Source organism: Phoenix dactylifera, chromosome 2, assembly GCF_051530095.1.
Source record: "Phoenix dactylifera cultivar Ajwa chromosome 2, Ajwa_hap1_PhDact_Kaust_v1.1, whole genome shotgun sequence".
In the NCBI taxonomy this organism is placed as follows: Eukaryota; Viridiplantae; Streptophyta; class Magnoliopsida; order Arecales; family Arecaceae; genus Phoenix; species Phoenix dactylifera.
The window spans coordinates 52628345-52655235 of record NC_143191.1 but is presented as its reverse complement, the minus strand read 5'-3'; the positions used below and the strand labels follow the sequence as shown (position 1 = coordinate 52655235).

The following is a 26891-nucleotide window of genomic DNA, read 5'->3' as shown; positions in this document are numbered from 1 at the left end:
ATTAAAACCTGTTGTTGAAAGATTTACTTTGAGCTCTGAAAAGTTGAATCTAATGATAAATAATCAAAGAGCTGAATTTGATAATATTGGATTGGGATGTCAACCTTGGTACACCCAAAAATCTTTCAAGAATATGGTTGTTAAAACAGTTTCTAATCATTTTAAAATAGATTCTTATAATGCTGATAAACAGGAACAAAGGTTATGCAAAATCTCTTCTGTTCCTAAATCTATACATTACAAATTTGATAAACCTAAAAGGCAAAAATAGAAAACTGAAGGGTTATCTACCACTCATGTTAAATCCATGTTTGTTAAATTTAATAAGAAGATGCAAAAATACACTTCTTGTAGTCCTAAAATCTGCAAGCCTATGGACAAAATAGCTATTAAGAAAATATGGGTTCCAAAAGGAACAATAATAGCTAACCTGCAAGGACCCAAAAGAGCTTGGGTTCCTAAGTTGAAAATCTAAATATTTTCTGCAGGTGTGTCTAGCACTCAATGCTCCAACAAAAGATGTTAAATTGGACATTGGGTGCTCTAGACATATATTAAAGAATGAAACTTAAAATATACTTAAGAAAAGTGACTAAAATGGAAGAAATAATGAAATTAGTAATTCTTGCATCCTCTCATACTGAAATTGTTTTATTAGTTGATTAAAACATAACTTGCAAGTATTAATCATTCTTTTCTTGTGATATAAGTGATATTTCTGATATGAAAAGAAAATATATCCAAATCACTCCATCTTTCTAGATTATGCTTTACTTATAGATGGATAATTTGGTAAATCAATTCTCCTAAGAATAACTCTATGAATTCTCTATATGCTTGACTGAGAGTTTTTTATCCATGGCATTATTGTTCATTGATCATAGATATGAAAATGTGTACTTGGTATATCTTTGAATATATGCATTATAAATACTATGATCAAAGAATTCTTTTTGGCATATAAAATTAACTTATGCTAGTATGGACCTAATCTCAAAAGATCTTGTCATTGGTTTACTTAGATTATCTTCTGCAAGGTCAAAGTTTGCTATGCATGTTAACTAAGGAAACAAACAAGAATCAATTTCTAAATCTAAAGATGTTGTTTCCATCACTAAGTTTTCACAAGCTTACATTGGATTTGTTCTTGGCAAGTAAAATTAAAGTATTTTCTGCATTTGCTAAATCTTGTGAAAGGGATCAAATGAAAAAGGTTTGCAAACTATGAAAGTAAAAGAAGTATCATGGCATAGTCTTGAAAACCAATTTTTTTTATTAAGTTGTGCACAGAAAATAATATTGAATACAATTGTTTCTGCACCAAGAACACCATAAGTAAAATAGGATTAATAGAATCCTTGAAGAAATGAAAAAGGCAATGATGTATGATCGTCATCTACTTAAATGATTTTTTTTTAAAAAAGCTATCATCATTGCTTGTCATATATATGGTTTCTATTAGATCTATTTTTGATGAAAACTCCATTTGATCTTCTGAAAAATAGAAAATGATCTGTTGCATATCTTTCATATTTTTCAGTAGTATATGTTATGCTTGATATGGTTTCTTGAAAACAATGCCAAATCTGATAAAGATATTTCTATCTTTGGATATCATTCATCAAGCAATGCATATAGAACATTCATGAAAAGATTCTAGTTGTAGAAATATGAACTCATTTTATTCTTTATGAGACTAATGATTTATTATCAAGATACTAAAATTAAATTATATATGTATATGGTTAATCTTTTACATATAACAATCTGAAAACTTGTTAATAATTAGAACCAAATTGAGTTTTTCAGAAATACACTTAATGAAGTAAAATTGATGATTACTAAAAGACTAAATTAAGAAAAGATGAAATAGATCTTGATGAAATTCTTGCATGATTAGAAGTAAAGATCACCATTATCATTTGCTTGCTTTATGAGCTTTATATTCTATCAAATGAATGTGTAGAATACACTCCTAGGTGCTTATTTTATTAAAGAAGATATATGTTAAATAACCACCATATTTGAAAACACTCATTACAAATATGATAAAGCAATATATGATTTGGAACAAGCATCAAAAGCATGATATAAAAGTTTGAGTAACTTTTTGATAGAAAGTAATAGTGATAAATCTATGCATCAAAAAGAAAAATTTGTGATATCTTATTTGCTCAAAGTATACATTGATGATATCACTTTTTGGTTCTACAAACGAGGATTTATATGAAGATTTTACTAAGCTCATGCAAGGTGAGTTTGAAAAATGTATGATGAATGAATTAACATCTTCTCTCAAACTCCAAATTAAGAGAAACAAGAAAGAGGATCTTCATTGACCAAAGTTAGTCCACAAGAAAACTGTTATAGAAGATTGGCATGAAGAAGGTATTCTATGACCTCATCTTGTAGAATTTGAAAAGAATGAGCAAGGTAGATCTATTGTTTTTAAAGCTGTATTGAAGCATGATAGAATACTTATTTTATCATACAGCTAGTAGACCAGATTGTATGCTCATTATGTGCAAAATTTCAATCTAACTCCAATGAATCATAATTTATTGATAACAAATAAATCATAATCTGAATTTTGATAGAAACAACTGTTTAAGATAAGTTGATTAAAACTTAGCTAGCGTGTCTTATTGATAATTATCTTAAGCAAATAAAATCTAAACTAAATTGATTTTGAAAATAAGAAATTGATTTGACCTTGATAAATCTTCATATTGCCTCACATGCTTGTCCTTGAACCATCTTGGTTAATGAAACTATCTCTTTAGTTCAAGTGATATGTGCTTGCTTATACTTAGGCAATCTCTTGAGTAAAGTGACTCAACATTCAACTAGTGTCATATCTTGTATTGAGTCATCTAGTTAAAAATATGGTAGATGAATGTTTTGTATCTTGAAGAAACTAATGACTTTCTTTCAAGAAAGAAAAGGAGTTTGCAGGATTCTTGAGCAAGAAAATGGGAGATTTCAACTTGAAGGACACCTCCATAAAAGGTACAATAAACATTCACATGCAAACAAGAGAGAGGACTTTCTTTAGCCAAAAGGTTACACATAAGAAATCTAGTAGGTATTTGACTTGAAGAATGCAGAATGATTCGGTAATTTTAGATACCTCTCTCATAAATTAGCTGAGCAAAGTCATTAACTTAAATCTTACTATGGCATGATTAAAGTCTTTAATTATTAATTTCTTGATATCATGTCTATATATGTATTGATTGACTTGTGCTTTTAGAAATTATTTCATGGTTTGCCCAAACTAAAATATATCTTTACCTATGTCATAACCATGAACTACACAAGTTTATACTTAGAATTTTGATTTAAAATGACTTGTGAGAAGCTATGAATTCTTAAGCATAATGAAAATGTGTTCGCATGATATACCTCTATATGATACATTTGATTATTTCTTTATTCTGCTCTTTCAAGAAAATTACTTGAGAATAACAAAAAGAAAGAGAGATAAAGGAGAGATAATGGATATTATTCAAGAGAAGTAAAATCTAAGTAAAGGCAAATACTCCAATCTTAAGAAAAAGCAAAACAAGCGTAATATATTCACCACATTTGTAAGACTTGTGTGAGCATTCTTTTGGAAGGATAAAATCCGTAATGAATTATACTTAAATAGAGGGAGAGTTTAAAGTAAATATTTTAACCTTTCTATATTGCTCATCATAGGGATGGTGCCAATGGGGAGGCTAGTGGTAGTACCCGGCACTATTTGACCCAACTATTCGGTGTAGGGCATATTAGGGACGGCACAAGAGGGAGGCTAGTGGTAGTACCTCGTGCCCCTTCCAACTCCACCGGTTAGGAAGCAAATAGAGTATAGAGCATAAGAAAGTAAAAATGAATGACAAAGTAAATGAAAGTATATAAGAAGAATCAAGTCAAGCTTTAATCACTTGAAAACACATTTCAAGGATAAAATCAGTGCAAAATTATATTTAAATAGGGGGAGTTTATTTGAAAAGAATTGATTTTGATCCTTGACATTCTTTTTCTTATTATTTTAATGCATGACTTAACACATAATATATTTTGCATGTGGCATGATGTCTTGAATTATGAGTTCTCAATATTTTGTAATGCTCCATGCTTGGATTATTTGATTGAATGTTTGAAATACTATATGAAGTTATTTTATGGTATTATTGAAAAAAAATTTTAAATTTGTCGTTCACAATCATCTTTAAAATCTGAAAGTTGAATAAATTTGTAAAAAGGAGAAGAGAAGTATATCTCTAATTAGGCAAAATGAATTGATTTTGTTTTATCTTTCAACTTGCCTAACCTTGGTATATAATGTTCTAATTCATACCAAAACTCAACATAAATACAAATATTCTGAATATGCTCTTATATGTTTGAAATATGTGTTTTCAATAGTAATGATTTAAGATGAGCTACAATGTGGAAGATACATATCTCAAATTATGATTTTGAAAGCCTCTATTGAAAATCTTTATGAAATTCAGAATCTGATTTTGTATAAAAGCTTAAACTCAATATGATTTATAGATAAAAACTACAGTTTAAGAAAAATAGAAAAATTCTGATGCCTTGATTGTTTGCCCCGATACGCATCTGAAACATATTATTTCTTATCTTTAAAGTGTACTAATATTGGTCCAAATGATGTGTCTTTCGATGATCTTGATTGCAAACAAAAAAAATTTTCTTAAATATATAATTTTATTTTGATATTAAAAGATTTATTGTGCTTCATGTATACATTGCTTTGAGCTCTATAAATATATATACCTTAATGGTAATCTATATGTTTTTCTCTCCTACATTCTTAAAGACTTCCATCAGAATATATATAGAGTGAATGATCTTAAAGCTAGAAATATTTCAACTCACTCAAACGATTCTAAAAGAAAGAAAATGTAAATGCTTTTGAAAGAAACTGAGCTTCAAATGAATCATTTTCTGATTAATATTTCTATACATTTTCTCTAAGATTAAGAGAAAGCATAACTTGTTCTTGAAGGATTAGAAAGAGTAATTGCTACAAATTTTGAATAACACTAGATTACTCTACATTCTCGATATCATAGAAAAGAATGATTAAAGAAGAATGCATCTTTTGAGGGGGAGCTTTAGATATTCAGTATCTCATACCTTGATTTTTATGGATTGATTTTGATGAACCTCCTTATATTGCAAGACTTGCTTTAATTATATAATAAGTTTATACCTTGTGATGAGTTCTATAAAGGTTGTCTTATCTCAAACATTGAGTCTTATGAAAATAAGCTGAAACTTATAGAAAATATATATTTTTTTTGAGATTGACAATTTTATTGAACATTATCTTCAAATTTTAAACTCTTAAATGGAATAATCAATTGAGGGGGAGAAAGAAAATCTCAGAAGGAGAGATCTTATGGAACTTAATCGCATAAATCTATAACTAAAGGAGAGAGAAAGCATACTAAATGAAAAGTGATCCTAATGCTCTCCAATATGTTTTATTCTGAAATTTAAATCTGAAAATCTTTATGATACACCTTGAGGCTTATTATTTGGTTAATATATCTTATGCATAAATCATGAACCAAATTGCAATTCAAACAGTTGATCTTAAGAGCCTCTAACTTAATGAAAAAGGGGGAGAATAATGTGTTGAATTTTCTTGAGTATCTCTTAGAAAACCAATTTTTGGCATTTACTGATGAGTTCTTATTGGCTTGTTCTCTAGAACTTCAATTTTTATGCCAATTCATTATTATATGTACCAAAATGTGTTTCCTTTTTAAAGGATTAAAGTCTTTATAAGAACCTTCAAAGCTTTGAATTTTATGTATGCTCTAAGATATATCATAAATTGCATGAATTCATGTTTTTGGCATTTATGCCACAATATTTTTACACCATAAAAGAACTTTGCAATCATACTTAATATACTGCTCTTATACTCTGAAAATTAGTTAAATTGCTCTCATGTTGATAAAATACTTAATATATTGGGCAAAAGATCTTAAATGAACAAGCTTTCATACTTATTATTGAAGAGAGGTTAGATTTTCATTCGTGCTTTCCTTGAATATCATTTGTGATACTTCTTGAATTAACTTAAGAAAGATTCCATCTACACTTGAGTTGAAAACTATCCTTGGAATCACATTAGATGTGCTCTCATCATAATTTGCTCCGAAATTATCCGAAATGGCTCTGATCTATGCTCATTTATCTTTTTCTAACATTATTGCCTTGAGCATTCTTATCTTTGTGCTTAATGTTTCACTATCTTTTTGATGTTGTCAAAAAGGGGGAGAAATATCTGAGTATATGCTCATAATGCTTTATGTGTTGCATTTACTCCAAGTTTTGTCAAAAAGGGGGAGTAGAACCAATATGGAATGCAAAATGCAAAATTTAAACTCATACTTGAAATTTTAATTAGAATCAACAAAATGAAAAGATAAAATTGAAGAATATTGGCTTTAAGACAATTGTCCTTCTGGAAAAGAAAGGGGGAGTCAAAAGTATTTGGTTTTTAATTGTTGTTAGCATCAATATTTCATTAATTTACATCTTAACTTGATTCAAATTCAGTTGATATGCTAAAATTGCTTAAGAGCTACTAAGATCAATACTTATGCATAAGGATAGAACTGAAAGTTGACTATTTTGAATTATGCATACTGTATCTAGCTCTAACCAAAACACAATACTTGTACATCTGATCAAATACTGTGTATATGTTTAAATTTCGAATTTTGCATATACTCAGTGTTTTGTCATCATCAAAAAGGGGGAGATTGTTGACCCCCTAATGGATTTTGATGAACACAAAACACTAGAGTATAATTCCCTATGTATTAACAATTTATTTGAGGATTTCAGGTGTTTATCTAAAAATATTGTTAAGAAATGTCTAGGCAAGTTCCCTTATTTTTCAAGGATTTATTGAAGAATTTTTGAGATGAAAAAAACAGATCAGGGACAGCCGAGATGTCTCCGGTTTATCCCAGAGACGTCTCTGGCACGAATAGGAAGAATTGGCACGTTTGGAGACGTCCCCGGCACCTAGCGAGGCGTCTCGCAGGGTCGGAGTCGACTCTCTCAGTAGCGGAGTCGACTCTCTCAGTGGCGGCAGAAAGGCTGATTTCAAGAGATGCGCGCGAGCCGTCTCCACAGGGCGAGGAGTCGTCCCCGCAAGTAAAAAGCAGACTTCCAGAGTCGTCCCCGAGGTAGCGGAGTCGGCTCTCTCAGGGTATTCCAGAGGATGTCTTTTTCAGTGATAAGGCAGCGGAGACGTCCCCTGAAAGAGCGGAGTCGACTCTCTCAGAGAATTCCAGAAGACATGTTTTTCGGAGATATAACGGCGGAGTCGTCCCCAAGGCAGCGGAGTCGTCCCCATGCAAAAAGCGCAAACAAGCCGAGACGTCCCCGTAAAGCGCCGAGGCGACCCTATCAGAGAAACAGAAAAACAAGGATTCAAACCGTTCATCATCGGAGTCGCCCCCGTAAAGCGCCGAGTCGACCCCAAACATCGTCAAAAGGCTATAAAAGGGAGCTTTTAAGTGCCTTTAAAACAACTCTTACAAGCCAAACATAAGATCATTCAAGAGAGAAGAAAGAAAAAGAGGTTCAAGGGAGTTGGTGCTTTAAAGAGGAGAAATCAAGTGCATTCAAGCCTTCTTCATCTGATTTCGTGCTCATCTACTCACTCCCACTTGGCAATCAAAGCTCGCATTCAAGCCAACGTGATCCACATCGGAAGAACCACCATCATCCACGCTTCCAACGGCAAAAAGGGGTCTTCCGATTTTGTTATTTCTCATTGCTATATTTGTTTCATAAGAGCTTTTAAATCTTTGTAAAATGTTTGAATATTGTGCTTGTTCCAGTCAAGGGACTTGGAACAAGGGATAGGCGTCCCAAGCCTAAGTTAAAATTGGCGGATTGTAGGGTTCGTTGTTAGCCCGGGGTAAAACAACAAGTTGGGTAGTTCACTCGAAAAACTACCGGATTGTAGGGTTCGTTGTTAGCCCGGGGTAAAACAACGAGTTGGGTAGTTCACTCGAAAAACTACCGGATTGTAGGGTTCGTTGTTAGCCCGGGGTAAAACAACGAGTTGGGTAGTTCACTCGAAAAACTACCGGATTGTAGGGTTCGTTGTTAGCCCGGTGTAAAACAACGAGTTGGGTAGTGCACTCGCAAAACTACCGGACTGTAATCTGGAGGATTATAGTGAAATTCCCAAGAGGTCTTGGGGAGTGGATGTAGGTGCTGGGGTGCACTGAACCACTATATGTTTGTTGTGTTTGTGATGCTTTTTGTCATTGTCTAACTTGCTCACTTACTTACTTAGATAAATTGCTTGCTTAACTCTTATCCGCGCATCCTTTAGTTGCAAGCATATTCAATTTACTTAATCAAGTCTCATTCAATAAATCAAACTGTTGCTAAGTTTAAATTCCACTGTGCATCTATACAACTTAGCATAATTAATTGAAAAGTGTTAGAAGTAGCCTAAAAGTTTTAAAAGACCCAATTCACCCCCCCTCTTGGGTTGTATCTATTGGGCAACACATACTCACTAGGAGTAGTGAGCAGATACCAGTCTGATCCAGGTAGCAACCACTGGAAGGTTGTAAAAACCATTCTTAAGTATTTCAGAAATACTAAAGACTAGTGGCTTGTCTACGGTGATTCTGATTTAAAACTTGAGGGATATACCGATTTAAGTTTTCAGTCAGATCAAGATGATAGCAAGAGTGTGTCGGGATATATCTTTACTCTTAAGGATGGGGACATCTGCTGAAAGAGTTTCAAGCAGCATACAGTGGTAGATTCTACATGTGAAGCAGAGTACATCGCAGCATCTGATGCCGCCAAAGAAGCTGTATGGTTGCGGAAGTTCATCACTGAGCTTGGAGTGACACCCTCCATTGATGGTCTAGTGATTGTATTTTGTGACAACACTGGAGCCATAGCTCAAGCAAAAGAATCCAAAGCACATCAGCAGACCAAGCATATTCTACGTCGCTACCACCTAGTTCGAGAGATCGTAGAACGAGGTGATATTGATCTTCAGTAGATTGATACTAAAGAAAATCTGGCTGACCCATTTACCAAAGTTCTTGGCATCAAAGAGTTCAACTAACACAAGTCGAAGATGGGTATTAGATACTGTGCCGATTGGCTTTAGGCTAAGTGGGAGTTGTTGAGAATTATATCATAAATGTCAATCGTCAGCATGTTGAGGATTGAATTTTGTAAATGAATTGACAAATTTATAAAGTGTTATTTGGCATTATTCATCATTTCATTATACATCTTCAAATGAACTTTTATATGATGAAATCCTTAGGACTTGTTTTATGATAAAGGAGGATTTATCTTCAAGTCCTTAAAATTGTTCGCGATCAAATGATATGCTGTTACTAGAACGACAGCATTATCGAGATTAGGTCGTTGTGTGACATATACGTTGGTTGTCCTCTTAACCAAGAAGTGCGGAGATACTGATATGTCACACAGGTAAAGTGTAGGAGTACATTTCACTGAACGTGACTAATTCCGTAACGCTCTACTGTCAAGAGATGTTCCGAGTGGATATGGGTATAAATTTGGCCCTCTAACCTGAGACCGCAATCTGTGACTAGCAAGTAACTCACTGTACTTTGGTACCGGACTACCTGAATTTCTAATTCAGTGATGGAAGGTCATTGGGTATAGTCAAGTACTTGTGTAGTCAGTTGTGAGTCAAGATGGAATTGGCCCCTCCTAGAAACAGGAGATAATGCCTTGTGTTCAATTTAGCAAAACCTTGGTCAGGGTAATCCTTGTGAGGAGTCACAGGATTTCTAAAGTTGAATCACATCATGGATGCACTTATTACAGAGTTGACAGAACTCTGAAGTCATCCTGGCATTTATGAGTCATAGGGATAAATTATACGGTAACCATAGTTCAAGGGTTCTTGAATGTTGCTTTGCAATCATTCGGCCTATTCGGAAGTCGGGTACCATTGCTAGATGGTCATTTCGATTAGTACAAAAAGTTGTTCTTGTGCTACCGGCTTAGGTTCGAACCTATGGGGTCACACGCATAGAAGTTTCTAGGTCGATCAAATGGTTGATTGATGATTAAGAATCATTCAGGGGTAATTTGGTCAATTCGATTGACAAATTATCCTAAGCAAAAGTTGCATTAAAATAATTATTGAATTTCTGGAGAGTTAATTAGTAATTGGATTACTAATAAATTCAATTTGATTGAATTATTGGACTTTAATTAAGCTAAATTGAATTAGATTCAATTTGAGCTAAATTAGGGTTTGACCTAATTCGAGCGGGTTCGACCCGAGCCGATTGGGCAAAACCTAATTGATCGAACTTGACCCAATTGGATTGGGATTGACTCAAGTCAATTAAGAGTCCTTATTTGATAAGGATTAAGAGTCCAAATAATCAAAATTTATTATGGAGAAGAATTCCTAAAATTTAGGACTCTAGCTTTCTTTCTTGGAGAAGAAACACACCTCATCCTTATCCCTAAAAGCAGTGGTGCCTATCCTTTTTATTTTTGGCCAATTTTTGGCGTGAGAAAAGAGGAGGCGTGGGGCTATTTTTTCAAAAAAATATGGCGCCTCAAATCTTCCTAAAAAGATAGGAATCAAATAGGGACTACATGACGCATCAAACAAGGTGGCATGTAGCTAAAGTTAGGGGCGCAATAACCTCCTAATTTTTAGGGATTCTTGGTACAAGATTAAAATAGAATTTGTTCATCTCTTAGCCGCTGATTCACCAAAATTTTTTGGAAATTTTATCAGCCAAATTCGTGGGCCAAAATAGGTGTGAGGTGTGGGGGGTCTTTTGGCTATAAAAGGACCCCCACACTTAGGGTTTGTTGAGATGGTCTTTAGAAAGGGTTCTAAATTCTAGAAAAATTCTGAGAGCCAGCCATCTTCTCTCCTCCTTCTTCTCCTTCATCTCCATCCTTCATCCTCTCGAAGAAGAATCAAAAGTTGAGTGCTTCGAGGGAGAAACGTTCAGCCACTGCAGCACCTTTGCACGAGCTAGCACTCCTATAGTTATGGATCTTCCTAGAGTTTCGCGTGGACTATCCGTAGAGGCCGGACACATGTGTGGCTATACAAGGTGATCAAGGCATCATCAAAATTCTCAAAGCAAAAAGGTATGAGATCTGATCTCATTAAAAATTAAAATTAGAAATCAACTAGGTTGCTGAAATTCTGCATGACTACATGTTAGACATAGAATCATGCCTACTTGTTTAGGATAAATGTTTAAAGTTCTGGATCTATTTTTGTTGTAGAGATATGATCTCTAGCATGCATAGGAATTAAATAGTTTAATTCATGCTTCCGCTGTAAAATTTTTAAAAATATATGCATGCGACCACCAGGGTTTCCAACACAATTATGGTGCTTGTGATTATATTTGAATAGATTTGGACTCTTAGCCTGACAAAGACATCAGGGCTTAAACGAGAGGGCTATGTGAGGACCTGTGCGGATGTGTATTTAGTCCCACATTGGTTATTTGCTAGGGTAGATCTTAGGTACTTATACAAGATCAAGAAATCCTTTCGGTTGGCCATTTTGGGTAAGATCTTGGGCTGTTACAGAAACTTAGCACACCTTCATCCTTTAACAAATAAGGATACTTAATTTTCTTCTACTACTCTACTATACTTCCGCATCGCAGCTTTGATCTGAACCAATTCTTCTATACTCATCCTATGCCTAACCCTATAAATCAAAAACTGAAGCTTAATTTTCTACCCATGATTAAACCTATTACTCCAATATTATAAAATGTGACGCTCCAAATTTGAGATATAACACGGCCATCCTACCGAGGGATATGACCCACGATAACATGAAGCCAACAATTACATTAGCTTCCAAATCCATCTCAAACAAAATAAAATAAATAAAAGCCTAATTTTAATCAATTAAATAAAGCCAATACTGATTCAGAGCATCTAAATCCAAACATAAATACCAAACTCATAATTCTAAATTTTAAAAATTACTAAGTTACAAATTGATAACTAACTAAATAACTAAAGTTTTACTACAAAGTCACCAAGCTTGCTAGTGCGTGCTCCAAGCCTAGACCATCCTCCGATCCTACTAACCCTACTAGTCTGAAAAGAGAAAAAAGTAAATATATATAAGCAACACAACTTAATAAGTAAATCTTACATAATCTTATACTACCTTACCGGATCAAGCATAAGTTTTTTTATATCAATACATCATTTAAAGAAATAGCAGACAATATAAAATAAAGCACTTCATAGTACAGTATAATAAAACAAGTCAAAAAGCCAAGCATGCGTGCATAAACTATTCTATCTTTTTTTATTCTTTTTTTTGCATGTGTACCCATACCATCTAACGCCGTTAAAAAATTAACGGTTTCAAATTAAAATAACTAAAATACCCTTAATGAGTAGACGTGCAAATAGAAACATTTATAAAGGTATACAAGCAAATGGCAACTTTACAAGAATATTCATACAATTTTGCATATTTAGAAGGGTATATATACAAAAAAGAATCCTAATAGATGGAAAAAATTTAGATACATTAATTAATATGATAGCCTTCATAATTATGTATTTATTAGTTAATATAATAGTTTTTAGAATTTTGTATTTACTAATTATTGTTATAACCGTTAGGAAAATGAACACCACGGGAGAGCCTTGATCTGTGGAAATGTGGACTCCATGTAATTTGGATTTACGAGAGGGTGACATGTGTCTAATTGATTGGATCATCATTGTCTTAATATTCTATTCCACTTCACATAAATCTATGGAATCTCTCCCGCTCTCTGCGAAAGACAATTTGCCATTCTCTTGGCTTCCAGACAAAAGACAACGCTTCCCAACTATAGACTTATGTTAAAGAATAGGGCATGGGTTATACTATTAGTAAGGGGTGGTACAAGACGACTCATATAGGTTATTTTAAAAATTTGAGTAGAATGCAAGCATAATATAAGGAGGAGAAGTAAATAATTTCGATAAATAAAAATTTGTTCATATTGCTGCAATCAAAAAAATTATCTCATTGTAAAATTATCGTCTTGATCATTGTAAGAGAGAGGGCTTGTCAACCAAAACTATGCTAACGAAATAAAAGAAAAAGAAATAGTACATAAACATCATAGCCATATTATGTTTCCACAATCAAAAATGGGTGATACTTTACCTTTCTTACCATCTAATAAAGTATATAAGTACGTGGTTAAAAACTTAAAAATGGAACTTCAATATAGGTTTACAGCGAGAAATAGGAATGAAATAAAATCAGATACAACAATCATTATTATTCTTCTAACACTTGCAATGTTTTTTTTGGTTCAGATTAATAGAAAAAAAAGTATACATCGAGAGGGAAGAGAGGGCAAAATAATATTAAAATATCTTTCTTTATGTTGAATAGAGATGATAGATTCTTTGAGTCCACGACTAGCTTTTGAAGAGGGGAGATTTGAAAGCTGGGAGGACTGTGGATTACAGGGAGGAAGGAGATCACGATCGCAAGCTGGATCGCGATCGCAGTGAAAAACGAGATCGCGAGCTGCGAGGGGGATCGCAATCGCGATCGCCTGCAAGATCGCTCACGGGATCGCCCAATAGCGAACACGATCGACCGTGGGATCACGATCGCAATCGCCGTAGGGATCGCGATCGCGATAGCAGGAGAAGAAGAAGGGACAATTATGTAATTTCAAAATTTTATTTTATTTTTAATTAATATAAATATGATTTTTTTTAACGGTGTTAAAACAACGATTATATTAGGGCATTTGTATAATAACAGTGTTTTATGAGTGTATAGATACAAATATAAATTTTAAGAGGGTATTCACACAAATTTGAATATTTAGAAGGGTATCCATGCAAAAAATCCATATTTTATAAACATGGTTCCAAGTATGGTATACAAGTAAAATCATAAATCGTTCTTTGCTATTTAGCCACCTCATAGTTCAAAATATTGGTCATAAATATTCATGCTACAGTCTTTTTATACTTGTGACAAGGCCGTGTTCGTAATCGACATAAATTCATGTTTCATATACTAACTTTATACCTACTGGCAGGACCTATATTCGTATGGATGCTAGCTCCGGATGTTAATCTTTCTTAATTATAGGGGTCATTAATAGCTATATAAGAGATATTGAAATATTTATATCTTTTTCTTAAATCATACGTATTGGCAGATGAAAAAAATACTAAATAGCATGATAAACTTCGTGCTTCACATACATGGTATTTTTATTAAAAATATTCATGAATTCTTTTCATAACAAAGCATGATTTTTATAACACATATGCTGATCCATAATTTTTTAAAAAATATGATATCTTTACTGTAAAAATTATATGCATGGAAAACATGAGAATTTAAAAAATAATAAGAAGTATAAAATCTATTTATCTCTGTTGCCTTAGACCATCAAACTTCACTAGGTGACTAAACCTATTTAAAATATTAAAAGTAAAATTAATTTCTATTTGATGACTTTAATAGAATTTAAAATAACAAAAAAAGGGATGTTTGACCGAGCATGCAGTGTTTTCGGGTGGGTCAGGTCTAAGCAATTCGCTCAATGAATCATAAGGCGCAAACTCGATCAAGATTAAGGCCGTTCGTTAGGGTTCATCATCAGTGGGTTTTAGGTATAATCTACAAGGCCGAAGTGGTTGGTCCGATAGGCTGCCCGGGCTCGAGGACCGTTCAGGGCCTCTTTGCAGGGTCAACCTGGGTCCATAGGATAGGGAGATAGGAATTGTCCATTGATCCATGGGTCTTCTTAGAAAAGGAAAGGGAAAAAAAGAGAGAGAGAGAAAGAAGGGTGTTCTCTTTCTTCTCTTTCTTTTTTTAGTTTTTTCTACTTTTTCTTCTTCTTCTTCTCTTCAGCAAAACAAGAGAAGAAGGGAGGGGGGCTCCGCTTGTTCTCGATGATGTCATTGCATGAATAGAGAAGATAAATCCAAACCGTCTCATTGTATCCATCCCTAACGATCGGAAAGAAAATAAAAGATCAAAAACTATGAAGAATATGAACAAATATACGTAAGAAATACAATAATTTATAAATAAATTGAAGTCCAATGAGATGCTAATCTATAGGCATTCACATATGCACCCACATTTATACATTGCACAATCAAGGAAAAGAACTGTCAATATACAACAAAAAGACTCTAGTTGACGATCGCATATTTGGTCAAATATCAAAACATTGGCCTTCAACTTAGACCCGTTAATGATTTTTAATATTTACTGAATGACCACTTGAATTATTATTCTGTTGGATGAAAATAAGAAATTGATTTCGAATACTCAAAAAGTTCCATAGCAAGCACTTTGGAACCTCCATTTGTAGCACTTCTATAGCAAGCACATGTGATGAAAGTTGATGCTTTGATGATGTGTGATAATGCCATTAAAAAGAAAAGAAAATCAAATCAAATCAAACGCATACGCTCATAGATTTATGGACGCACTCCATTAAATAACAGTTGTTACCCAAGTGTTATTAGCAGAATACGATTTGTTATTGACATGTAAATTGAGCTAAGTTGCCTTCCATAATGAGCAACGGTAGATCATTTAAATTTTTGGTTGCTTGAAGGATTGTCATTTCCAAAAAGAGTATTGCTCCTTGTTACACTTACCAAACATTGAAAACTTTTCGGAGAGGGGCATCTCCAGTCAAGCTTCATCTGAAGCATCTTCCAGCAGTGCGAAAATTTTTCTGGATATCAAGCCTCATCAGTTTGATCCAAGGACATTCTAATCAAAGATATGTTACAGCGACTGACATGCAATAAATACTGGCCGTTTGGCTGCCAAGCCGAGGTAGATTTAGTTTATTCCTCTCTCACCACTTTGCTTCGTAACATAATAGGTGAGATTCGTGTGCACACGTGTGGAATAGAAATATTGCATGCCTCTTAACCTCCCATCTCATCCCAATCCAGTCATGGCCACAATCACTCTTCAGTAGGTTGCCCACAGCTTGGGAGTGAGAATGAGAATGGAACGGGCTGCTCTTGGAAATACTGATTGATTTGTCTCCAGGTTTAGTAGCATGCTAGCAACAAAACAGCATATTTTCAAAGCACCAACTCATCTGCCCTCATCAGGCCGCAAAGATCCGAACAACCTTCGCAGCAATTACTTCAAATAAAAATCATCATTCATTCTTGGTTACAAAACAAATAAGAGGAAACTTTCGGTACAGAGAAATTACACCGGACCAATTCAGAACATAAATGGAGAAGTTCAAATCTGAATGAATGGCAAATTGGCAATGATCAATTAATCCAACTATGCGAATACATTTATATTGGGCTGTCACAAAAAAAAAGACAGCATTTCATCAAATATGGTCGTCCTTTCTAACCTTTTCTGAAACAATTCCACCAATGAAAGATGGACAATGGGGAGATGAAATATACAACCCTAAGATATATGAGTCTAAATTATGCCAGAAACTTTAAGTGAGGAGAGGACAACAAATACAATCCATAAAAACATGAAATACACAGATGTCACCCAAGCCCACAGCTTTGGCCCACCTAGTTCTGCGCCAAAGATCAGACGACGGAGTACTAGAACAGCAATACAACAAGCTGATGTCACAAAGAATACTAGCAGGGAGAAACTGAGGCCTCCTGCATTCTCAATGTACAATGGTTCCTGGTAGGCGACGAAGTTGTAAGTTGTATCAACCAACCACGGGATGCCAATGCCTATATAGATATTCACCGAATTGCTGGAACCAAAAAAAAAAACATGAGATCTCTGTAATGCCCAATCTCCAAACCCCCCCCCCCCCCCCCCTTCTTTCTTCCTCAACATCAAAATATGATCAATAACAAAAGTACAATGTTTAGTAGCTAAGTGATATAATTAGATTTGACCTTCTGCACTGGTGTCTTACTAAGGCTTCTCAAAATGTTACGTCTTACTGAGTGAGATACTAGCAGATAGCAAATGTTCATTATCAAAATCTTAACATAAAAGAACCTGACTGATGGTGAATAACCACCATATTCTCAAATAAACATAAAAGACGTGTATAAGTTATAGGGGGAATAAGGCAAATCAATACATGTAGGGGTGCTCAGATATTCTATCAAGACCAGAAAAGAACTGACTGACTAGTGTTCACATGGACTCAATGCAGGTGGGATCTGCACCAAACCAATGGGGCACATATTATTCAATATGCACAGGACCTGAAATTACAAGGTAGATGTATGGTGCTGATCTAAAGAGTCGGCTCCCTGCTGGCTCAACAACACACATGCGGTGCTCTCTCTAGTTGAGATGCAAGGATGCAATAATATAGAACATGGTGCTGGAACAACATCTTGCGTTCTTCAACATCAAGAAGAGATGCCAGCAACACAATAACAAAAGAAACAAGACTCAACCCCATCACTTCGTAATTGGAAAAAAAAGATCCTAATGCATCATTCATTTCCATCCAAGGCCAAAACCCCAAAACAGAAAGTGCTTCATATTCCTCATCACCAATTCAGTCAAAGTTCATTGGTGATCACCCATCTAGCGACACTAGGATTTGAATCTGAAGCACCCCTTTCCGAGATGTGGTTATATCTTTGGCCCATGTTTCATCCATCCACGCCGGTGCTCACATACTCACAAGCATAGAATGCCCAAGGGCCCTTCATCTCATAAAGGTGGGAAATGCTATGCAGTGAACATACAAATGCAAAAATGTTGCAAGTAATTAGACTGCCTTATTGCTACTGTGTTGGTTCTACTAATTTGATGCATTCACCCGGAACCTGCTTCTCGACAATCATATAGTATTTACAACGGTGGCAGGAAAATAATTTAGATAATTCTAGTTTATATTCAGTTTTCAGGCTATCAATGCGAGTTGTAAACTTCATGTCAAGACCATTAGAGCAGAACCTGCAAGTGATGTTAGCAATGGCAGAATCTGCAGTTACTTGACGCTCTGCAGCAATCTTGCTTGCAACTAAATCTGGCCATGAGGTTCCGCTGGCTAGTGCTGTAAATGCTATGACATAAGGATTAATTCCTGTAAGAGAAATTTGATAACTGGCAATAATCAGTTACACTTTCACATAAAAATATATAGGAAATTTAATTTCAGGAGGATGAGATGGGAACCTGTAACACAGCTTATCTGATCTGTAAGCTGAGTAACCACATAAGCTATCCCACTAATAAAAATTAGAGAGAAAATAAAAGAAATCCAACCATGAGCAATTTGATATGGAGGCACAAAAGCAAATAGCAATCTCCATGGTGCAAGGCTTAATTGCCAAAGCACTCTTGCCAATCGTAAGCAGAAACCATCCCTTCCCTTTGATTCAGTGCTCTCCAACTGTTAACAGGAAACAAAACTTTGAAAAAAATAGCTTACAAAATTCTTCCTAGTTTATTGAAAATGAATGGATCTAAAGTTCATTTCAAGAAGATGACCTATAGACTCCAGAATTATTTTCTAGTATGCCCTGTAAATTTAATAATGTCGATTAACTGCTGCAACAAAGTATAGATAATAAAATTACAATCCAAAAGGCGTAATTATGAGTTGGTTTAGGTTTTGACTGGCTCATGACAAAGGCTTATCCTCCTATCAGACATTTCCACTGCTAAAAATTTGTAATTTATGGAATTTATGAAACTAACGTTATGATCTCTGTCTCACCACAACTTTTGATAAGGTATCATGATGATGGTCAGGAGTTTGAAGTAGACTTAGGTTTAGTTTTCTTTGTTTAGAATAACATAGGGATACCTAGATGAACATCATAATTTATGAAACATGAGTAATTTGAGCATTTAACAGTGCCTAACATTATGAGTGAAAGATTAACTTTTACTAACAAATAATTTATATAGAAACAAAGACTTTCAAGAAAAAAGAAAAAAACCAGCAATGCCTAGCTTTTAGTAGTGCATGGTTCCTCAGTATATAGGAAAGAACACATTTACCAGGGCCAACTTCAAAGTCAGGCAACTACTAAGTTTCACAGTGATTTTGGTCAGAGCACAATCTTAAGGCTACCAACAAGTTTTATCCCATCTAATTCTGCATTATATATATTGACTATCATTTTATCATACTGGTCTCTAGAAATGGCTAAACCGAATAGCAGAGAAATCTTATGTAAGTCCTTGCTGGTAACTTTCATCCAAGTTTTATATGATCTTCCTCGTCTTTTTCCAACATCAACTTCTAATCTAAGGAATCCCAACTTAGAGTTCCTCATTCTTACCTTGTGATTGTTTATTATTCATCTTTGAGTGCCAATATAATTAAAAGTCAAATAATCTTCTTGTGCATGTGCAAAATGCCAAAGATGGGTTTTCTATTTGTTTGAATGCAAAATGGTATGTGAGGTCTGTTTCTACAAGAGCATGCAAGGGTTTGGTTTCAATATCTTAGACTTCTAAGGAAGGTACGCCATCTCAGTACCGGGCTCCGCACCGATGCCACCCTATCACTGTGTCAATACATCCGGTACAGGGGCCAATTCGGCGTACCGACAATTGGTACACCCCCCATACCATGTATCAGAACCGAGCAGATATGATACGGTACGCTCCGTATCATCCGATTCGGTATGGTATGGCATACCATGCTTTTAAGGGAGAAAAACCTTACTCCTTTGTAACCGTTGTTTTCACATATAGTTTGATAGGGCCACTTGTGGAACAAAATCGAAAACAAATACTATCAAAGAAGGAAAAAAGTTGTAATGTGAAAATCAGGTACAAAATGTTTCTTGCAATAGAAAATTCATAACAAAGTTTTATCTGACCTGTTAAACAGGAGTCTGTTTTTGTTCTGGATGATAAAGAGAACTCTCAAGCACAAGGAATATAATAAACTGGTGCATTTGATGAGCATGTTCAGGTGTTCGGGCTCCCAGTAGGAGAATAAATATAAGATGGACATGAGCTCCAAAGAGGGACTTTGAGCTGCTCATCACACTTCCTCACCTCGAATGCTACAATTATCAGCTCAAAAGCCAAATTCATCTTTGAAAAAGGAAGTTCCAAGAAGGTTGGAGATTTCACATGCAACACTTGCAGAAATTACATTTAATTGTGTGAAACAGAAAAAGAATGGATCTTCAATTGCTCAAAATCAGGTCTATTTGTTTCCATAAAAAAGAAAGTTTGTACAGATAGCCTTCATAATTTTAGAAAATCTAAAGTAGAAATCTAGCATTGTTTTTCCAATACTGATGTAATGCCAAGATATTTGCATAAAGCTATTGATAAAAAAGGAAACTTTGCAATTTCTGGAAAAACAATCTGACCCGCTTAGTAGGTTTTGACTTTTGAACAAGTCCAAGGAGCAGAACAGCTTAGGTTGTTAATCTTGCAAAAAATATACAGTCATGTGTTTTTTATTCTTTTGTTTTTCCCTAACTGCTGTTTTTTTTTTTCAGGATTAGTTTCCTTGATTGTGGACTTAGTATGTATCCCTCTTATATCTAAAGATCAAACCTAGTGAATTTAAATCTCCCATGTTTTAACATGTGTAGATCATTATCTATAAAGTAGATATTCAATTTATATACTCTATCATGTGCTTTACCATACTAAAACAATTGATATTGTTCATTTTCGTAACAACTTGATGCATAGAATAGAGACTCCCAAAATATATGAATTGTAGTTTCTATGCATTCTTTATAGTGTAAATCATGGAATCTTCAATTTGGATAACCTATCACTGAATTTAAAATCATTAAGTCCTTTTTCAAAGAGTTAACATGAAATGTATATTCTAATTCAAATATGTATATGCGTGTCGGTGTATGTATATATGAGTAGAGCTATTGTGTGGGCGCCAACTCAATACTACCTGTGAGATTGATCCTGATCGAATATCAAGAGCCTAGCACTAATGATATGAAACATTGGATGTGTCTAACATCTCTAAAATGCTTACTATCAAATAATCATGTGACTAGAGATCTTTGGCGTAAGCATCGAGTTGACAACAGTGGATAGCAAGGTTCACTATACCGTACTGAACCAGATGGCATGGGACATACTGTACCGTACTAATTCGGTACCGGTACATGATATTGAGGGCATATCAACACTCGATATACCGAATCGGCTCCATACTGTACCACACCGACACAGTATTAGTATACCACAATATGGGTCCTAGTACCGAAATGGCGTATCTAGGTGGACAGTTTAAATAACACAAAACTATGCATATTTTTTGGACATATCTCGATACATAGGTTAGGAATCTGCAAATCATATGATGTTTTTGACAGTAAGCAGTTTAGATATAGTAGATTGCACCACTGGCTCAAACCATCGAAGTCAAGCCGCATGTCATTCGATTTGGATTGACCTTGCATGTATTATTGTGTGGTCGCCCACACAATAGTTCTACTCTCTCTCTCTCTCTCTCTCTCTCTCTCTCTCTCTCTCTATATATATATACATATATATATATATATGTATGTATGTATGTATGTGTGCATATGTTATGTGTGTGTGTGTATCTATAGATGTGTATATGTATATGTATGTGTGTGTGTGTATGTATGCGTATATTCACGCACCCACATATATATATATATATATATATATATATATATATGTATGTATGTATGTATGTATGTATATGTATATATATGTAGATATATGTATGTATGTATGTATGTATATGTATAAATATGTAGATATATGTATGCATGTATGTACATGTACATATGCACACACACACACACATATATGTACATGTACATTATATATATATATATATATGGGTGCGTGAATATACACATACATACACACACACACATACATATACATATACACATCTATAGATACACACACACACATAACATATGCACACATACATACATACATATATATATATATAGAGAGAGAGAGAGAGAGTAGAACTATTGTGTGGGCGACCACACAATAATACATGCAAGGTCAATCCAAATCGAATGACATGCGGCTTGCCTTCGATGGTTTGAGCCAATGGTGCAATCTACTATATCTAAACTGTTTACTGTCAAAAACATCATATGATTTGCAGATTCCTAACCTATGTATCCAGATATGTCCAAAAAATATGCATAGTTTTGTGTTATTTAAACTGTCCACCTAGATACGCCATTTCGATACTAGGACCCGTATCGTGGTATACTAATACTGTGTCAGTGTGGTACAGTATGGAGCCGGTTCGGTGTACCTACATACATACACATATATATGCATATATAAAGAGCGATTTAGATATAGACATGTACATCTATTGTTGAACTGAAATGGACCATTATCTAAGCAAGAAGAGACAAAATTCTAAATAAAATAAGGTTCTTACTATTACTGCATCAAGAAATTGTTGTCTCCAAACTGAAACTACATCCAGATCTTCTTCAACAATTTTCTTCTTGATTGACGCTGCTGTAGAGAATTCTGCCATATCATTTTCTGGCACACTTTGGTAGGCTGGACCTGTAAAATTTTGCTTGTGAGATCGACAACATTAAAACTACAGGTACTGTCCCTTTTTCTGTCATTGCCTTGCTGAAAAAGAGTTGGGCCTGGACCAACTCTTCTTATCAAAATAAAATAATAAGGTTTGTGCACACAAAGAAAAGACACATATAATAGAGATACCAAGCAGAAATGACATACATAGCCAAATCTTGAATTGTACCAATCACAGACAATTATGAAAATAAGAATTGACCTTCTAACCACAGTTCAGTAACAAATTAGACATTCTTATTACTTGGTAAAAATAAGAATAATCATCTCAGCTGAAGATATAGAAGAGAATTGGAATTTTGATGAAGTTTGCTATGAAATTGTGCCTTCCCATGCTTACACCTTCACACAGCCAGAAGATTTATCAAGATATGCTTGAATTTGGCAATTTCACAAAGGCATGTTGACGTAAGCAGATATCAATATATCATGTACCAGAGTTTGAAGTACTGAAAAGACAGTAGAGCGCATATTGTACTGACTCAGTAAAGTACTGCTACCTGTATGATGGTTCAGTACACATGCTACTTGTTGTGCCAACCCCAACAATGTACGATGTGTCAGGACAGTAGTGCACCATACAAGAGCACACCAACAAGGTGCTAGTACAAGGCCAGTAGCCCAGTACCTTTGTTGCCAGATTGAGAGTGAGTACAGGAACAGTTACCAGTGGTTCAAGGAAGCTGACATTCTAAAAACTTTCAAAGTAAGGGAACATAAATGAAGTGAATCAAGTGATTGTAGCTTCAGGTTGCCAAGGAGTTTCTGGAGCGAGTATGTTTCCTAGGTAGAAGTTCCCAGCTACCACAGCCCAGCACCAAGACTTAAAATATTGGCATGTATTATGATCGTCATTCATATTATGGACCAGCATGGAGTTCCACTGCCCTGCAGCTCAAAATATAAGCTTATGAATTTTAAATGCTAAAGAGGAACATCTGGTAGAGTTAGTACAGATCTTACTTACAAATAGCAAGACCTGATCAGCCTTGTGGAATGACAGTTAAGTATGAAAAGCTAAAGAACCATTGTGATTGGTATCGGCAAGAAATTATTGAATATTTTGTCTTTAGAAACTCGATGAATAGAAGAAGACATATTTTTAAAATTAGAGATGAAGAAACTGAACAAATAGGTACTTCTAAGGTGTTACATTATTGATCATGCTTTGAAAACTGATTGGGCAAATGACAAGGGAACAAACAAGCAAGAGAAATGGAGCCTGAGAATGCCAAAATGGATGTTGCTAGCACTAGGAAGCGTAAAGTAAGAAACAAGTATACTAGCAAAAAAGAAGTTGCACCACTTAAAGAGAAAGTGATATGAACGAATTAAAGTGGTAATGGAATGGTGCAACAAGGACCGACGAAGTTCTAATAAGGGAGATGAATGAATATGTATCCACAGGTCAAAAGAGGAAGCAAAGGCCAAGCTAACATCGACTGTCATGAGAAGGAATTTGAAAAAGCTTTTGGCGAAAACAAAACTAATCCTTTATCAGAATAATCAGCAAATAAAGGTTCCTAAAGCAACCCCAAATAATCAGGAGGAAGCTAAAAGCTAAGCTACTATATGGTTATTACTTCTAATTAGTCTAATACTTGTGATTTTTCGGTTGAAGCATGTCTGATGCAACCCATAGAAAGATCATTGGAACTGGTTCAATGGGCCTATTAACATCGATAATGGGTAAGCTCAACTGGACCAGCACATGAAACCATGAAGAGGGATAACTCAACTATCTGTTTCTTTAAATATATGAGAGTAAGAAACCAATATTTATGGATAAAAAGGTAATAAGCTTTTAGTTGTTCACTTGTATTATTGTCAACCATTGATCATGTGACAAATGATACATGTAAGTTCAGTCTTATAGAATTTCTATATGCCCATATAGGCTATGATTTTGATCTAGAAATAAGGATGTTGCATGCTATATATATGCTAAGAATCTGTTAGTATGTTGACGAACACTAGAAATGGTAATTCTTCAAACAAAAACAACACTGTAAATGTTCCATCTATGTGGCATCCCAAGCGCACCAGAAACTTCAGGTTATGCAGTAAATATGAATTATCTAGAGCATTTTGAGCAATCATAAAGGATGTAAATGAATGAACAGTTAAAGTTGGTCATATAATCCGATGACTACCAATTACCTTATGCAAATGAGGTCCAGAAATATTAAAAGAATATGTCACAGCTCATACATCGAAAAGATCACCAAATCAGCAGGGCCTATCATCTTTTCATCTTTTGGATTGCAAAGAGCATATTAAATTCAGCAGCTCGATCTTACTCAAAAGGAAAGAGGATGAGGCTACGTGTTTAACAATGGAGTAAGAACTATCTGGAACAGTATAAGCAACCATGAATAAGGGAAAAAGGAAGGTTACTGAATGGTTGGAATAACCAAATAAGTGTCACCTACCTTGTGAGAACTGACATTTGAAGCATGCTATCTGCTTATTAATTTAGTAAGAAATCTACCATCGTACATAGGTAGGTCACTTCTGAAGGAGACAATTTCAGTCATTTCCTAAAGGCCGCCTGACACTTCTGAGACTACATTCTCTATGTTCTAAAAGGAAGTTTACAATCACTTGCACATTGACATTTCAGAATGTTCGCAGAGGTTTACATTATGAAACATTCGAGATAACATGTGAAAAAATGGAGCATGGTAGAACTTAAGGCCCAGTCTGACCGCAGGACAGCAAACCCTGGGTTAGCTAACTGAACTCTCACAAACACTCCAACATTCCCTTATCCATAGGTTAGCAAAAAGAGGCTTTTGATTGAAGTTTGGAGACTAAAGAATAAGGTCAGAAAAGCTGCAAAAAGTAGGGGTGAAAAGATAGAGATCTTGAGCTCAACTTTATCCTTATCTTTTGGTGGATTAAACTTAATCAGGTTATCTCACTTTTTGGCCTGTTGACCAGATAACTTTAATTCACCAAAAATCAACTTTGTTGGCTGGTTAGCAAGATAACCAGGCTCCAACCGAGGGTTATCCCCCAACCGAACAGAGACTAAAGGACCAGAAATGGACCAGATAGAAATGTCTCTGGTGAGTTAAAGTTGGATGACACAAGACATAAAGAGAAGCTCCATATAATGGTGCCAAATTGACAAGTAATCAGTGTTGCAGATCTCAGCATACCTGAGACCTGTTAGGATTACCTAAATGAATCTGCTGTCAGAAATAAAGCTTCTGTTGGGCAACTCATACTGCAGCGAATGGGTCAACATATTTTTCTTACAAGGTAATCTATTCCACAGGGGCTACATGAAGACAGTCAAGTGGTGATATTCTCAGTTAAGAAAAGCCATCTCCCTCATCTATTTCCATCAGTCCTTCAGGGATTCAAAATTTTCATCATCATCAGTTATTATCATCTCCTAGAATATCGTGGATTGTCAATTCAAGAATACCCCATCAGATGCTTTGTCTACCAACTGTTTTTGCCAGTGCCTAGGACTGAGATGATAGTGTCAAGATTTTGACCAGACCCTGTTGTCACATAAGGGGACCATCAATGAGCTTTTCCCGAATAACATGAATATCTAATGATTCTTTTCAGCTTAATTTATGGAAAATAATTAATTTATTAGAATACATTTTTCCTTCAGTGGTGAGACACCAACCAATATAGTCAACAATGGAACTTCATGTTCCAATTTTGTCTTGACTGCTGTAGAAATAAAGTGGGAGTTCAATATAGCCTATTTGGAAATCAAATGCACCACCTTCAAGTTTCATTTGATCAAATTAGCTTTATCTAGCAGGACTGCACTAGGGAGTAGAACTACCTTCTGATCCCTAAAACTTCTAGTTAATGACACCAAACAGGTCAAGAATTGTCCATATTATCATAGTTTAGTGTGTGTGTATATATATATATATATATATATATATATATATATATATATATATATATATATATATATATATATATTATGCTCACTACCAAAAAGAAAATTCCAGAGAGAAGTAAATGCTGACAGGACTCATAAAAATTTTGAACCTGTGTCCTTACAAGAATGGATAGAGAAAATATCAACAATTCCACTGTCTTTCTCTTCACTGACTGGTAATATCTCACAGCAACCACCGCATTCGTTGTTGCCATGATTAAACAACTTGTCGCTTTCTGGGACCCAGTCTTCAGGCCTCTCACTTCTTTCCCTGATTATAGTAAAAGAATGCAGACAAAGAACATTACCAAAGCTTAAAGTCCAATCCAATTAACAAAGCCATCAGTGCATCAATGATCCTAGAATCAT

General features: G+C 34.8%; 1 protein-coding gene across 9 annotated transcripts in view; it reads right to left on the bottom strand.

The window, feature by feature from the left end:
* Nucleotides 1-16337: 16337 nt before the first annotated feature.
* MHX (magnesium/proton exchanger) overlaps nucleotides 16338-26891 on the bottom strand; it is a 34883-nt gene continuing 24329 nt past the window's right edge. For 5 of the 9 annotated variants that reach the window (XM_008809091.5, XM_008809089.5, XM_026809476.4 and 2 more), the window contains 5 exons: nucleotides 26633-26793; nucleotides 22434-22567; nucleotides 18218-18434; nucleotides 17996-18125; nucleotides 16338-16823 (listed from right to left, as the gene is read on the bottom strand). In XM_008809091.5, coding sequence (XP_008807313.2) covers nucleotides 16526-16823; nucleotides 17996-18125; nucleotides 18218-18434; nucleotides 22434-22567; nucleotides 26633-26793 — 940 coding nt within the window. In that variant the 3' untranslated portion in view covers nucleotides 16338-16525. The remainder of the gene's footprint in view (nucleotides 16824-17995; nucleotides 18126-18217; nucleotides 18435-22433; nucleotides 22568-26632; nucleotides 26794-26891) is intronic. The other 4 variants (XM_088716960.2, XM_088716959.2, XM_088716958.2 and 1 more) reach the window with 2 other exon arrangements.